Source organism: Prenolepis imparis, unplaced genomic scaffold, assembly GCF_030444845.1.
Source record: "Prenolepis imparis isolate NDT839.2.m4 unplaced genomic scaffold, iyPreImpa1.0 SCAF_9, whole genome shotgun sequence".
NCBI classification, from domain to species: domain Eukaryota; kingdom Metazoa; phylum Arthropoda; class Insecta; order Hymenoptera; family Formicidae; genus Prenolepis; species Prenolepis imparis.
In genome coordinates, this window is record NW_028141167.1 from 180791 (window position 1) to 197743 (window position 16953).

The 16953-nt window shown below is 31.4% G+C and overlaps 1 protein-coding gene across 4 annotated transcripts in view; it reads left to right on the forward strand.

Annotated features, from left to right (window-relative positions):
* The window catches only part of Sick (sickie), a 155963-nt gene that overhangs the window by 19155 nt on the left and 119855 nt on the right, over positions 1 to 16953 (forward strand). For 2 of the 4 annotated variants that reach the window (XM_083046690.1, XM_083046691.1), the window contains exon 1: positions 6280 to 7094. The exons of 1 other annotated variant lie outside the window; for it this stretch is intronic. In XM_083046690.1, the coding sequence (XP_082902816.1) occupies positions 6405 to 7094 (690 nt within the window). In that variant the 5' untranslated portion in view covers positions 6280 to 6404. Of the gene's footprint in view, positions 1 to 6279; positions 7095 to 16953 lie in introns of those variants that run through there. One more of the 4 variants, XM_083046692.1, reaches the window with a different exon arrangement.

A 16953-nucleotide genomic window follows, 5' to 3' on the forward strand; every position in this document is an offset into this window, starting at 1 on the left:
TCACGAGTGGGCCATCTTTATAGTACGACTATAATCAATACCTTCTTGTTGAATGAGATATCTTATATTTGATCGCCTGGCCGATGTAACTGAATCATAATCGCTGATAACAAAGATAAATGTTTATGAAACGTAGGTGTCTTAAATGACACAGCTTCAATACTCTCGATGAAGCGTCTAATTGTAAGCCGCATATGCAGTTCTTATACACATATAATATTTGATATTAAATTATTCGGATTAAACATTCGAAGTATAAAAATTAAGAAAAAACTTTTTGGATATACATGTGTTTGATATATTTTGTTCTATAGTTTGTCTGATACATATTATATAGAATATAGATTAATATCATGGAATGCATACATTTTTACATTTTAATGTAAAAAATTTCAAGTGATTTAATTTTTGCCACTGCAAAATCCTTTTATGTATCTAGAGGGTTTCACTTTCATGTGGAAAAAATCATTCGCAATAATCCCGAAGCCAGTGATATAGCAATATCGTTTTCCCTGAGCTACCCTTCGCGATAGATTCGACGAATATGGTTCTTCTTCTTTCACGAGCCTTTCTATCTGAAAATGTCTGAATGTCATCACAAATTTTTGAGTTTTATACACATTAAGATTTTATTATATATTTTATTGTATACAATATTTAAAAAATAAACTAAAATAGAAACTTTTGTGATAAAAATGAATATAAAACTGTAACTTATCTCTTTACATATGTACATGTATACATAATGCAATATATAGTCATTAAAAAAATAATCTTAAAAGTTTTTTAAAGAAAAATTTTCGAAATAGATGGTTAAAGAAACTTAAATTGCATCTATAAAAATATTGTTTTGCGAAAAAGATGCATCATAAATCATAATAATAATAAGATACAATTTTTTTGCTATTTTTATAATAATATTTGATTTGATCTCTTGTAATTTTGATAATTGTTGGTTGAGAACCCCTGGCCTAAAATGCTAAGCCAGGCCCGAAAGCGCGGGTGCATTATTATATTGAATTCGTGAAAACGGAAAAGTAAGTCGACAGGAAGACCGGAAAGCGAATGGAAAGCGAGGAGTCGCGACAGCGTTAAGCCCAATGGTGTGGCTTTATTAATTATTGCGACGACCCTTTGGCTGCCATCACCCGCCACCTCCTACTCCTTTTCCATTTGTGTGTTTGTTTGCATACGGGGTTTCATATCGATTCGACCGGTTTCGCTAATAAAGAGACATTATTCGCTCAGGCTTACGCGATATTGATTGTGAGAGCGCTTATAGTTTTTTTGAAACCTTTACTATTTTTTTCAATGTTTTATTTTTTTTCAAAAATAATTTTGATTGAAATAAATCGTAATTAAAGGAAAGCTCTACTGTTTTGATGCATATCATTCTCATAGCGTAATTATTTATAATTATAGTAAAATGAAAAATGTACCTACTTTTTACATTTTTTAATCGGTCAAAATTTTTTAAATAATATTCGGTATTAGTTATACCTATTCATATAGTTGAACATATATACATATACATATAATGAAATATATGTATATACAATATACAATATGCAACATAATTTATTTATTTATTTTAGAATTTATACTTTATCTAAAACTTATTTCTATACAAAGTATAATTTTTATTCTATAAAGAAATTTAATAATTTTTTATAAAAAAATTTATCTTTTATACAATTTCTAATATTTTTTTGCAAACATTTTCTACAAGACGTCGCATAAATTTTATTATATAAATTTTATTACATTAATAGCTTTCGTCAAATACAATTTCATATACAGTGGATCGCGAAGAAAAAAAGAAATCACGGAATGTACTTGGAATGTGCCCTTTATATTAGACTTTTAACTTGAAAAAAGAAATAAATCACATATTTTAGTGCGCGGAAAATCTTTTTCAAGAAGGGGGACTTTAATAAAATATCGAGTTATCGGTCGAGTAGAATCAAATTAAAAACCCATATGGAAACTCCCTAGTATTGAATGATGCGTGCGTGTCCTCGTTGTGACGGATTCCTTGTTTTTCTCTCTCGTCAGCACGCATATTCCTTTCCATATTGTCCGGAGGGTTATTCTTTAGGGTGATTGTAAGTCAGTCAGTGTCACGTTGAAAGGCGAACTTGAAATTATTTCCGCCATGAAATTTCGCAATTGATCTTTGCTTTAGGGATTAATGTTGAAATGAGGGTTCTATTCAGGAATGAATTGTAGAATAGCTTGTACAGACGAGGAGAAGAGAGGCAAAAGAATTTTTTATATCAAGAGTTTTCTTAGATCTGAAGGTATATACATATAATACTTTCAAATAATATAATACATATATAGGTATTGTAATGTGCATATATCAAATAAAATAAAAATTAAGATGGATTAAAGAAGGAATTGAGAAAAATTATTTATATAATTAAGATTATTATCTGTAATTAAAACTAATAGAAGTAAAGAAAATAAAACTAAATACAAGAATTAAATATTTTTATCAGATTTCTGCTTTATATAATACATTTTTTAACATTCAGAGAGTCTTGAAATTTATAGGATTAAAAATTCAAATATTTTAATATTTAAAGAAAATTACAGATTAATTAAAAAAATTTTTAAACTCTTTACTTTTGAAATAGCATATTTTTTAATATGTGAGAATTAATATCACAATTAGATTATTATATAATGATTTAAAAATTCAAAACTTTTTCAAAGTACCATATCATTGTTACATGTATATACCATTATTGGTCCATACTATTATTATATGCAAGATGTTTGATGTTGTTTTCCGGACATTTCTCATATATATATCCTTATCCTACTATCTCAGCATCAGGCTTACATTACTTAACCTCACCCTCAAACCAACCGTGCTTTTATACTATCACCCGGACAACAAGCAGCGCGAACTTATTAGTTAGCATGCATTCGAAATCTTCTGGTGCGTCAAACACTCACCATAAATATGTAAATTCATCCTGGAGGGATTGCGGGAGGCTGCAAGGAGTAAGGGATGATATTGTGCCGGCACTCGTCATACGGTGTAGCCGAGAGAGGGCTGCTTTTTCGAAGGGTGACATAGCATGGGTGGTGTACCTTTTCCTTCATCACGATGGCGCTTTTATAATATTCACCCCACGTGTACACACATCGGGACGGTGATTTTCGTCCCCGTATCGCCGCTTCCGTCATTCCCATGCCAATGTTGGAAAATACCTTGGCAGCGATCGAAATATCGAGTAAGAATTTAAGGACCGCGTTTTTCTTCTTGTTATCGCTCGAGAATACTGTCTTTTGTCATGCCGCGTTTGATTCTCGATGACCCTCGAAGATCCGTCTAAAACGAGATATCGTCGGGACAGACTTTGTTGATGATTTTTCTATTATTGATATGTTTTCGAAGCACTGCGATAGAAAAAGAAACGTTTATTCCTCTCTGGAATAACGCTTCAATCTGTATTACAAAATCGATACACGTTTATTACTATGTATCATAAATATATATTTTAATTATAATCCAAAGAAAGGAAAGTTAAACATTAATTTTTTCAGAGGAAAAAGACACTATAATAAAATTTATAATAGTGTTTTGAAATGATATTAATCTAACGTTTTATCTCATTATTTAATAATGCATTCTATGTAAAACGGCATTGAGAAATTACGGTTAATATTTATTTCAGTAAAATATTTTCTTTCAAGAATCACACATATTAATAAGTGGACGTAATATTAAAGTATATGGGGTACTGGAATATTAGAAAGACTTAGATCTCTTATTTGCTTTTATCTTTGCTTTTATCTTTTTGGCTTTTTTGATATTGAATAATTTTTTTGATCGAGAAGACAGAGACGTACGTAAAATAAACCAGTGAATTATTCGATTCGATTATTATATTATTGTGATTTCTTTTTCAAGTGTTATTTTTCAAGGAAGATCAAATTTTAGTCTGTCACACAAGCAGTGTTGTGCTTAGATGATTTTAAAATTAGCTAGATAAAGATGAGATAAAAATATGTAAATTCATCTTAGATAAGATAAAGATGATTTTGTTTTAAATATATTTAGATAAAAGATAAAATTACATGACGATTCATCTAGATAACTTCCAGATAATATTATTTTTAAAACCGCTTATTTAAACAGTTAAAAAGTGTAAATAAATAAAAATGTAATGTAAAATAAAAAAATGTAAATTATAAAAATATATTCATACTTTTATTTATAAGTTTTTATCATTTACTGCTCAAGTTAAGTTCTACTTAAATATTTTCATGTGCTATGAAACTCTAAACTAAATTATGTGAATATTATTTTAGATAATTTAGTAAAGATAACACTTCTTTTCATCTAACAATAAGATGCAGATATAGATAATACATATTTTTATTATCTATATAAAGATAAGATGACGCCAAAATTTTATCTAGATGATTATCTATATAATTTTATTTAGATAACAGCAAACACTGCACACAAGACTATTAATTTATCGCAAGATAAATCTTTTTATAAAAAGAAAATAATGATATGAGCTTGAGAAGAAAGTGTCTCAATTGCAGAGTCTCTTTATATCGTTCATCGCCACGTTTTCTACTCAAATGTTTCTTCTTCTCAAATGTCGCGCCCGTATATAATCCAAATACGCTCGATTTCCATTAGTATCCGGCAATTAACGACGATAATCCAATTTTACAGCCAGGTCTGCAAAAAGCTCTCACGTCTCGAAGCAGCCAGCGCGGCGCCGCGACGCGCCGCGACACGCACCACGTATATATACATAGCTCGACTGTTCGCAAAATTTACGGGCTGCATACTACGAGTGAAATAATCGCCACCCTCTTCTTCTCCCTTTCTCTATCGAAGTTTTTCATTTAATTCATCGTACCTACATACATATAGAGTGCTTTTGAACGTGTAAAATCTAATAGGTCTTTGAAAAAGTAATCGCGTTTCTGTTTATTATAGTTTCGAGCAACTTTATGAAAATATAGAAATATAATTTCAATTTATGAAAAATTTCTTTGATTTGTCGCAACACATGATATTTATTTAAAAATACGCGATGTGCGCAATGGTAAGCTCACTATTTTAATTACGTATTGAGAAGAGGGATGAAATGATTTTATATAAATGTAGTGTTTTTTCGGGGAATCATTGGGTTTTCACAATGTCAAATTCAAATATAAAATGTTACCATATAGATTAGTTTCTCTTAATTTAATTAATATGATCTTTTAAATAAATAAATGAAGACATATATAATTTACGAATTTATAAATTTGTATAATTAGTTGATTATAAAATTACATTGGTTTTTTCGAAAAATTCTATCGATCTATAAATAATAAAGATACTAAATTAATATATAAATAAAAGCAATTAATTTATTATAACGTACACAGGAAACGTATAATACTAATAGGTTTTTATTCGTATGCAATGAATGATAACAGACAGGCATACGGACGGATGTCCGGATATCTGGATACATTTCGAGTTATATTTCTAACGCGGCAAAAGAAAAATATATAAAAATGATTGTACATTACAAAAACATTTCGCCGTATATATAACGGATAATTTAGGTGGCAAAGTAAGGGTTGTGTAAGTTCACCCAATATAATCGCAATTGTGCGCGTGCGCACGTTCGTTGTTGCGACGCCTCGCATCGTCCTGCAATGGGCCGGACCGTCAGTCCTGCCGAGAAAGGATGGTCGTATATTCATCCTCCTGTGTCGGTCCGTGATTTCGAAGATGGTCAATGGATATCGATGAAATTTTTCGTCAAAATGACTGATAAATGCGAGAATGTGAAGTGTCGAATAGTATATATGATTAATTGATTCTTTTTATTGTTGTTTCGATAATTCGCGCATCTTTAATAATGATAGACGATACTTTTATTTTATCATAATATTCTGTTAAAGTTAAGTGTGCGTGAAATGAAGAATTCGTTATAATAATTTACAGACTATGATATTTTCATTGATAAACAGATTATGGAAATTTCATATTGTGCGCTCATTGACAAATTTTTATTCATTATAAAAATTGTTTTTTTTTTTTTTTAATAAATCTAAAAATAAATCCAAAGATACACACATGCTAGGAAAATAAATTTAAAAAAGAATTCAGCATTATCATTAAACCAGAGAAAAAGAATTTTTGGCTGTGAAATTGCGTATCAAAATGTAATCATGTACTTTCTCTCGCAATCATGTTCTCCGTCCATCGAATCTTCGTAACGTAAAGTTAGAATTTTCAATGAAATCTAATTAAAAGAATCCATTCAAATCGTCAACTCTGTGGATCTTTTTGGATCTCTCTGGATACTTGAAGATATATTCGACGAATCGCGATTGCGTAGAGTGTCTCGAAAAATGAAAGAGAAACAATGTCGGGTCTCAAGGTGCCCGCGGGCTATTCACGCACCAGCAATGGAACCAAGCCGAAAAGTAGGATTTGTCGATTGAAATCTTCGCGATCGCCGATACCCTCTCTAGTGGGAAGTATCCCGGAAAAGACCCTAGAAGTAACCGAATCTTCGTCATCGAGCCCCAGTAAATCATCCACGTCGCCGCGAAGAACTTTTAGCGACCGAAAGTCGCCCAGAAGATCGTTGACAGAAGAACGTCAACAGGCATATCACAGTCCTAAGCGTTCGCCAAGGAAATTTTTACCATCCTTGGATGACGATTCGTTCCAAGACGAGATGGGTCTGGGACTCGAAGTGTCGTCGACCACGTCAACATGCGTCGGCGAAAGATCTGGTATGTCCTTCCTGGAATTCGAGACTCTATACACCTTGGAGAAAGAGATGTTGATGCAATCGCGATGCAATCAAGATCAAGCGGCTCAGCTAAACGACAAGTGTATGATAGCGGGATGGTTTGGCGGTAGAAGGGGTGTCTACACAGAACTTCCAGATCCCTTGCTATGCCATCACATGTGCATGTGTGGTGCAGTTGCACCTCAGGTCTCTAACTCACAGGCGCCGGCAGAAGGATTCAGTTTTGCACCCGGATGGTCTTTAAATGCAGATCATTTTTATCAATGGCAGCATCGCGGAAAAACTACTCAGCAGGTAGTTTGTGATTAGTTTTGCAATCGAGTTTTTAAGATTTTGCCGAATTTAGGAAAATTAATGAAAACAGTAATGAATTATTGATATTTAGTCGCGATCAAAATTTCCCACAACTAAAAATATTTTATATATAATATAATTAATATATATGTATAATAATATAATATAATAAATTGAAAAGGCTTTGATATATAAATACAAAATCAAGTGTGAAAAGGACTAATAAGTCTTAAAAATAAAAAGTTAAAAATTAATAAAAAGTCTTAATAAAAATATTTTACTCAAAAGAATTCACTTATTTTAAAAAGATTACTAGAGGCAAATATTAGAAACAATAAAATAAAAATAAATTATTAGAAATAGTTTATTTTTAAATTATATTAAATACATACCGCTATTAAAAAAAAAAATATTTTTTTTATGACACAGCTATGTAGGTACATACATTACATGTGCGTATATAATGGAGTGCTTAGTGAATTGAGCCAGTGATCATTTCTCTGTAATACTTGTAAAAGAGTACACTGTTTTACATAATTATGCATAATTTATATTGATGCACAATTCATATTTATAAAAAATGAAAAGAATCGATGATTTATGTGTCAAAAAGTATTCTTACGAATGTGGATATACTAGATATTATTGATGCACTCGATTGTACAATTATTTCATAGAAATTATTAATAGCAATTTATAACAGTGAAATTTAATTATTCATTCAAAGGCTCCGCAATCACACACACTGAAATACAATTCGATCATAATTATATATTAAATTATGCGATATTGCATAGTCGGAAGAGATTATATTTTAAAATTGCATTTAAATTAAGTAAATATCACATATCTATTTTGTCTTTGCAAATTGAATATACGATAAATTATATTTAAAGAGAGATTATAATATTATTTTTTAATTAAGTATATATATACAATAATTATTGAATCATGAAATATACTGAACAATACAATATTAAAAATTATAAAGAATTAATTATATTTTAATACGAATCAAGCAGATAATAAATTATATAACTATTAAGAAAAGGCCATTACCAACACATTAAATTATAATTTTATTATAATTGTTGAACTATATAAAATATTGAACGACAAATGTTGACGTCTAAATTACAATATTGAAAATGACAAAATTATATTTTTCAAATCTTTAATCAAATACGTATCATTTATTCTGTTTTTACGAATCAAACGGACGATAGCGACATTTAGGCGGTGAATTAATCCTCACCTGAAAATTCGAGAAAATTTCGGAAATTCGGAATTCCGAATGTAGATCTCGAAATGAACTGTCAGCGGCACGCTCTCTTGCACGCGCTCGCTCACGTTCTCGAATTAATCGAAAAACGGAAGCAATTTTGCAAGCGCGGACGCGGTGAATCGTCGTATTTAACGTGGACATTTGTCCTTCTTCGTTTCGATAACGTTTCTCTTTCCACGTCCTATCCTTCCCCCTAAAGGCTCGTAATATTCACTATACCCCATGACCAGCCTCGTCATCCCCTGAGGCGAGCTGATTTTCCTATACACCCTCTCGTCGAGCTAATTTTGGAAACCGAGCCGCAAATTCGCGGCGCTACGCATATCGAATTTAGCTCCATTTCGCCTCTGGCGATTCGCGGATTTCACGCAATCGCCTATTGCGAAAATAATCGCGAAATAATCATCATAGCGCGGTAATATGCACTGCAGCATATATTGGACAAATAGAGATATCAGTAAATAAAATTGGGAAATACTTTTGGGAGGGAATATTTAATATAATTTTTTATCAAAAGCGCATAATCTTACTTAATACAGATTAATACAGATTAATTTGAAGAAATTGATTACTTATTGCAAAAAGATTTACAAATAAAGTAAAAGAAAAAAAGCAAAAAGAAAAACACGAATATACTATACACCAAAATATTTTACATGTATATAGGTGTATATTCTCCCTTTGCTCCTCTCCCTTAGAAATAGGTTGCTAAATAATACATTCTTAAAAAGTGAAAATAAGTTATGTAAAGGAACGATTCTCTGTGACGCAAAGTGCGAAGAGTAAATTAATTCGTAAAAAAATTTATTATACATTCTGTAATGTGCTTTCCTAAAGACAAATAATTTCTGAAAAATTTCTCAAAAGTGCACCATCTTTTACGATGTTAAGGTCAAATTGGTTGAAAAAATTGAGCATTCTGTGTTGTTCATTTTGCTTCTTTTTATTCTCATAGTCCCGCGGCGTTCATGTTTCGCTCGTAAAGGGCTCTCGAGATTTCTCTCAACGAGAGAATCGATCCTCGCGAAGGCTATCAAATATGCTGCCCGGGGGTGTGAAGGCACTTTGATCAACCCTTAAGAAGTCCCCTGCCGTCCTTCAGCGATGTTTACTTTAAGGGATGCTATCGGCTACCAGCATCCATGACGCAAGGTGCACTGTCGTCTTCTTGTTCCTTATGCGTATATATATCGCCAAAGGATTAGCCCTCGGCAAGACGAAAACAAGGATGTTCATTAGATTGCGATCAAAGCGAATGTTGACTTTACTCGTCAAATTTGCACTGAAGATAATATTAATTCTTAATTAAATGATATTTCGAGTCACATTCTCGATTTGAATTTTTTTAGACAAAAACTTTAAAATAGACAATTAATTAATAATATAACAAAGAAACTTGTAATACTATTCTTGCATGGAAAAATGAAGAGAGAAACATATAATATATTTAATTTTCTTTGGATATATTCATTTATTAAAGTCATTTTTATCAGTTTATATTATATATACATATAGTATACATATGTACCTATATATATTCTCCCAATTTATATATTCGTAAGTAAAGTCTAAATAAAATTATTTGTCTTATATAGGATGCTTTTATATATTTTTATTGTTTGACACCTTACTTACGAAATAAAATATATATTTTTTAATAATTATAAAATATGATTAAAATATTTGCGAAGAAATTAAATGATATATTGTTTCTTTCTATTTTTTCATTCTGCTTATCTCATGTGATGAATCAAAATTAATGTTATAGAAAATGTAAACGTAACGTGTCATGATGATCGATTTTGGTGAATACAGTTCGCAATTCTTTTCTTCATTTGTCCTTTTGTGATATTTGCCTTGGGGAATAGCACCAGCATCTTCCTCTTGCACGAAGGAGGGTGATTTTGTTTCCCTTTCCTGTTACTAAGGACCGGATTGGCTCATGCTCCTATTCCTTTCGACAAAGCAAACGTATTCGTGTCATTATTACGTCTCGCGTAGCTCAGTTATTCGTGTGGAAATAAGCGATCTAATTTTGTGTCTTATTGGGTATATCATATCTCTTTCTCTTTCTTTTCGCGTGTAATTTATACCATATGATGAGAATGTATCCGATACTAAGATGCGTCCGATACTCAGATATTTAAAAAGTGAAACTGCGTTCTCAACTTTTAAAATTTACAGATTTTACAAATTTGTAACACATAGAGAGAGAGAGAGAGAGAGAGACACACGAAACATATATAATTTATAAAATATGTTTGCTAATTATTAAATTATATAAAATATTTTATTTTATATAATTGTTTAATATTTAAAAATTCAAATATTCAGACATTTTTATTTTATTTTACTTGTATTTTATTTAGAGACGCCGCTTGTAATATTTATAATTTCTCTTTAAATTTTACCGTAATAAAATAATTGTTACTATTTTTTTATCAAAGTTATAATGTCTTTTTTATATTTTGTTTTTCGCGAATAGCACACGCAATATAATTATTGATCTTTCTTTCTCGGGAAAAAAAATATTTACGGCTGACAAAAATTATTACTGACATCATCTGTTGTTTATCATGAGCTTTGGCATATGTCGCAATTCATCCATATTCACAAATCAGCGCAGATTGTTGGGGATGTTATTGTTAGCCGCAAAACAAGTTTACTTTGCTGAAAATGTCAAGGCATTTGCGAGAAATTGCAGTTCTCGTGAAATAAAATACGAGTGATAAACGAATTGAGATACGCTTTTATATGCTAAAACAAGAATACTGTTACATTCAATTTTTTTATATTATTGTATTTTAATTTAATTTTAGTCAATTAGTCATTTAGTTTTTGTTTAATCTTATTCAATTGAATTTTCTTGTATTTCTCTATTGTTATTATATCGTTTTATTGAAGCACGTGGAATCGATAGAGAAAGGAAAAGTTGTAATAGCGCGAAGGGGACGCGCGAAAGAGGGCGCACGGTCTGACGAGAGCAATTTTCGTGGGGCTGCAAATTGGCAATCGGACGATAAATGATTTAGGTCGTACTCACGAATGTCGATACTCATATACTATACGTACATATGCATTTGTGTTTGGTCTGCGATATTCGGATATACGGAGACGAACCTACCCCAAGGCGAAGCGCATATTTCCGCGCCTATCGAGTCATCTTACCGAGAAAATAGATCTTTAATCAAATCGCGAAGTGAGTCACACGTTCATACACGTGCGTGAAATACATTTGCAAGCGTACAAGGCATTTTATAAATCGCGAATTATTTCACAAAGTAAATAAGACTAGAGAAAATTCAATTTTAAATATTAAAGGACGCATAAAGGAGAAAGAAACAATTTTTTTCAACGAAATCTTTTCTTTTGTCTATGCACGTATCAAAATTCTTTAATTTTTAACCGTTTGAAATGAATTAGGAGAAAAGAGAGAAAGAGTAATAAGATTATATGATTGAATTATAATTATAAACTATATTATTGATTGATGTCATTCAAATAAAAATGTTTAGCGTTTTAACTTATTGTTAGAATCTTTAATGAAAACAAGCAGCAGGATGTAGGACATCTCTCAAGGATATAGCTCACACGATAAATATACAGGAACACGAGCTTCTCAAATTTTCAAATCATCGTATATTTTATTAATGTGTATATGTCGCTACATGCCGGGATAAATATTTCTCTTTCTATTCGAACACTGCTCTCTGAACACATAAATACTCATAATCCGTTTGCGTAGCAGGATACAGCAGGATGCTAAAAAAATAATCGAGGTAGACGCGTGCAGCAATAGTGTTAAATAAATACGTCGACACAGCGTTGCACCTGGATTATCACGAAAAAGGGATTTCGCAGCTCTATCGGGTTTCGCTTTGCGCGGATTTTTCATCGCTGTTTTGCAGCTCAGCGTCCGGTCCGTCAGAATTATTCCGCGCGTTACTTGCCAAAAAAAAAAATCAAATAAATTTCATGTCGTTAACGTATAAATTTTTCTTAAAAAAAAATTAAAATATAACAAATTTTCGAGATGGAGTGAGAGAGAATTTAATTTAATTTAATTATATATATTTAATGAATTTAATTTAAAATTGAATTAAGATTTTGATAAAAATTTAATTTTTTATTAATATTTCTTTTGTTATTACGAAATAAATTAATGTTAGATTACGTATGATAATAATGAATTAAAATAATGAGCTTTTTATATTTTTTAAAATGTATATTTATCTTTGCATATTTTTTGTATAATATATACGCGAAGTAATTTAAAAAGAAAGCGCGCGCACAAACCCACACACACACACACATTTCTTTCTTTTTCATTTTTCCATTGTTTCTTATTATATTATCTTTTGTCTTTGATGACCGTGTATGTTATGCTTAAAAGAAATTTTGGTAAGCCGTCCGATAAAGGACACCCGACGCGCAAAATCAATATTCCCCGCGTGCACTCTCGGACCTTCCGGAGTCTATGCCACATTGCGTCCACATCAAATGCCACGTGGAAATGCCACATCACACGAATATCGTACTGATACGTTTCACGCGAGAACAAACGTGTCGAACTACATCGCAGAATGTGTCGCAGTTGTCGCCGGTATTGAAACCGCAATTACAAGCCCACTCAGGTCAATTCTTTTCCTTTTTTAAATTAAGCTACTTGTCAAACTAATATGTTAATTATAATTCGCGAAAAATTCGTACATTTATATGTATAACAAATAAAATAAAATATAAATGATATATTTTCTTTTGCTCTTTGTAAACAGTAATAAGTAATAAGTAATTATTATTTAAATGAGAGGAAAAATTAATTCAACGGCTTTATAAAAACTAAAAATATTTTAGATATTTATTAAAGATGTATGAACAGAGAATAATTAGCATTTAAATGTAATTTTCAAAAGTTATTTATTTCTAAAATAACATGTATAGTAAATAATATTTAGATTTTAGATGATAGTGTATGGAGTAGTATTGTCAGGTAGACGTTTCGTGTGTGCGCGTGCGTGTGTGTAAAAGAAAGAGAGAGAGAAAAACGAAAAAATATGGCAAATACGCATCGTTGAGATACGAAGAGAACCGTCTTGCTCCTTGGGGCAAAAGGATATACTTGCTTGGGAAGATGGGACTGCTGTCGAATCAGGAGCGCGACCCCAAGCAAACGTCGAAGCTCGTTAGAGTGAGTTTCGAAGAGCGAGTTAGCGGTCTCCCGCGCGCTATACGTGAGCCGAAAGAATTATAGCAATTTCGACGTGACGAAACCTGAATTCGTAATATGCTTTCTGCGAATGACACGCGTCTGCCGTACAGATTTTCTCGAAGGAATGGTACATAGAGATTTTCCTTAATGATCGAAGGGAATTCCTTCTTAATTTTAAGATAGTTTTAGAAGAGTAATCCTAAACTTTCTAGCAGGAATTTAAAATCTTTACATACAAAAAAATCAGGAAAGATAATATTTTTAAGAAATTAATTTATTAAGTTTTATACAATTATATTTTGATAACATGGAATAAAAATAGTAAAAAGAGCATTTTTTCTTGGGACATGTATTTGGGCATAATAATTCACGTGCTATATACAATAGTTATTTAATTTTTTTAATCTATTTATATTATTTCCCATATTTTGGAAAGTTAATACATGTGTATTTTAGCTATGGAGATATACTTGTATTATTTAGATATGATGTATATGCTAAAGAATATTCTTTATTCTTTTAATATTTTTTTTAATCTTATAAAATCTCATAAAATTTTAGTAAAAACTTTTGTAAAACTAATATGTTATTGTTGCGTAGTGCATATTTAATAGTGTACATACACTGTACTATTGACAAAGTGCGTGTCGTAAGATACGTAATTGCTTCAGAAAAGACAAACGAGTGTTGTTATGCAAAGCAAACCTACTGGCGAAAGTTTTGCACGTGTGCATTTGTGAGTTTCTCTAAAATCATTCAAAGATCTCATTGTCAGTCTCTCTCTTTGCTTTGTGTGGGCCAGTTAGCGTATGCAAAAGGATGCCCACACGAAGCGAAAGACACAATGGCAGGGTTGGGCCCGATTACATCGCGACTCACAATCAGGTAAATTTAGCTCGTTCTCGCGAGAGTGCACGTGTACGCACGTGCACGCGTCGTAATGGCGCGTAGGTGTGAGCCATTCATTCATAAAACATAACCCACGTGGCGCCGGCGACGGGCAAACTACGAAAAAAAAGTTGCGAATATCTCAAAATGGAAGCTAAAGAGACGAGCAAAAGGAAAAAGAAATAACACGCGGCGAAGGCAAAAGGATAAAGTTCTTAGCAATCCCATTACACGAATTTTCGCAGAAAATGCTTTGATCAAGGAATTATAGTAATATTGTATGATTAATTTAAAATATATAATTATAAATGCAAGTAGAGCATTAATATACGCACATTTTTATACTATGTATTATTAACTTAAATTTATGATTTATTTTTGCTTTTTATCTTTCGATCGTGTTATTTTTTTCAATCATTCTCATTTACACATCTCTACGAGAAACCTCTCTATATACATTGGTGATTTAAAGATGTTTAGACAGGCTTTAATTTTATGGGGAAAACAAAGAATGCTAATCAGATCTTACCGAAATACTGTCGTAATGGCGAACGCGTAAAAATAACTTTGTTTCCCGCAAGAGAGAGAAGAGAGTTTGGTAGTCATGACGACAACAGAGTTTTCTCGAATTTCGCGAGGGTGTGAGAACATAGGACATGCTTGTCGCAGGACACGTACTCTTCTGAAAAAGGAGGGTGCGTGCATCCTCTAGTTCTTGGGGGAACGATAACTCGGTTACGATGGTTCTCAACCGCGCATGACTTTCAGTCTGACTTGATCTATTATAGTCTTATCAATCCTGATGAATTTTTATACAGAGTGCTCATGTTTTAAACAAATTTAAAATTTGTGAAAAGAAATATTGAAATTTTATTAATTATCAGACAAATACAATTACCATAACATTTTATAATTTTTTATTTTACATCTTTATTCCATCTTTTATATTTTATCTGCATGTTTAAATGTGAATATTTTTTAAACAAAGCATTTGCAGAAAATTTCAAAAGGAGAATGCATTTTTTATTTTGACATTTCTAATTTAGATTATAAATTTGACGATTCAAATCGGAAGCACTTTGTATAATAAACTTTTACTGTCGAATTTCTATTAAATTTTACTATTGAAAGATGATAAAAAGTTGTCAACAAACTGATTAAAAAAAAACATTCGAAAGTTTGTTAACTATCGAATAAAAACTTAATATTAGATTTTGGAGTGTAATAAAATAATTATTTTTCAAATGATAATTGATTTTTTAGTTTGTAATTTTCAAAGTCCTTAAATGAAATTTTAACTTTTTTAAAATTAATTTTTTAATTATTTATATAATTGATTATATAAATGATATAAATAATTTAAAATTTAATTTAATGACTTAATTTCTTCTAATACATACATACATACATATTAGTTTATATATTCTTTTCTGATATATAATTTTTTTTTATAGATTTTTGTTTTATTAAAATTAAATTAAATTATGTTTTTATTATATAACTCGTTAGATGCAATAAAGTTATCTCGTCTATACAATATAGATTCTACTATTTCGCGATAGAGACACAATCCATATTTACGTATCTCTAACGATTCCCAGCTGAAGTCGCGCTTTGCCGATCGGAAAATTGACCGCAGGAGATTTTGCTGCGTAACTAAGTGCACATAGTTAACGTGCATCTCTCGAAGTAAAGAGGGTGAAAAATGTAGGGAAGAGAGGATGTCGCGGTGACTCGTTTGTAACGACGAGGAAGAGGGATAGCCAGGCAATGACCGACGAGAGAAAACAAAGCGATTCGTATGAGTGCATCTGCTACATACATTACGCTAGTATTATCGACAATAAAAGTTGCGCATTCTTCGCGCTTATTGTGTAAATCGACCACATATATTTTCTCTTCAATCTCTCTATTAATTTTTAAAAGCTAGATTGGTATAAGTATGCACACACACACACACACACACTTTCTTTCTCTCTTTCATTGTGTTATTATATATGTTATTATTATTAAGCTTTTGACGAGATGGGAATAATATCTTACAATTATTAAAATTTTGTTAATTTTAAAGGAATATAACTAAATATAATAATATTTACGCACACGCATATTGGGGGCTCGTATACTTATGATTCGGTATCATAATTTTAATAAATGACGAAAATATATTGCGCTTTTTCTTGTTCTTTCCTTTTCGATATAGGACTCTATTAAATTAAGAAGATCATTCCGATCGACTTTGATTGGATTATGCGCTTAAGATAGTTTCCCAATTCCAGGGTTTCCCTTTCGTTCTCGATTTTCTCTCCTTCTTCGTCCCGTTATCTCTGGTATGTCCCGATATCGTTCGGGTTAAAGCAAATCTAATTCCGTCGGACCGTTCGATAGTCGGTGATGTCCGTCGAGAGAGCAAGTCTCACTCACCATAATCACGCGACAAAGCCAAGGCTCTTCACCCTCTTTCTCGTCCTCACGAG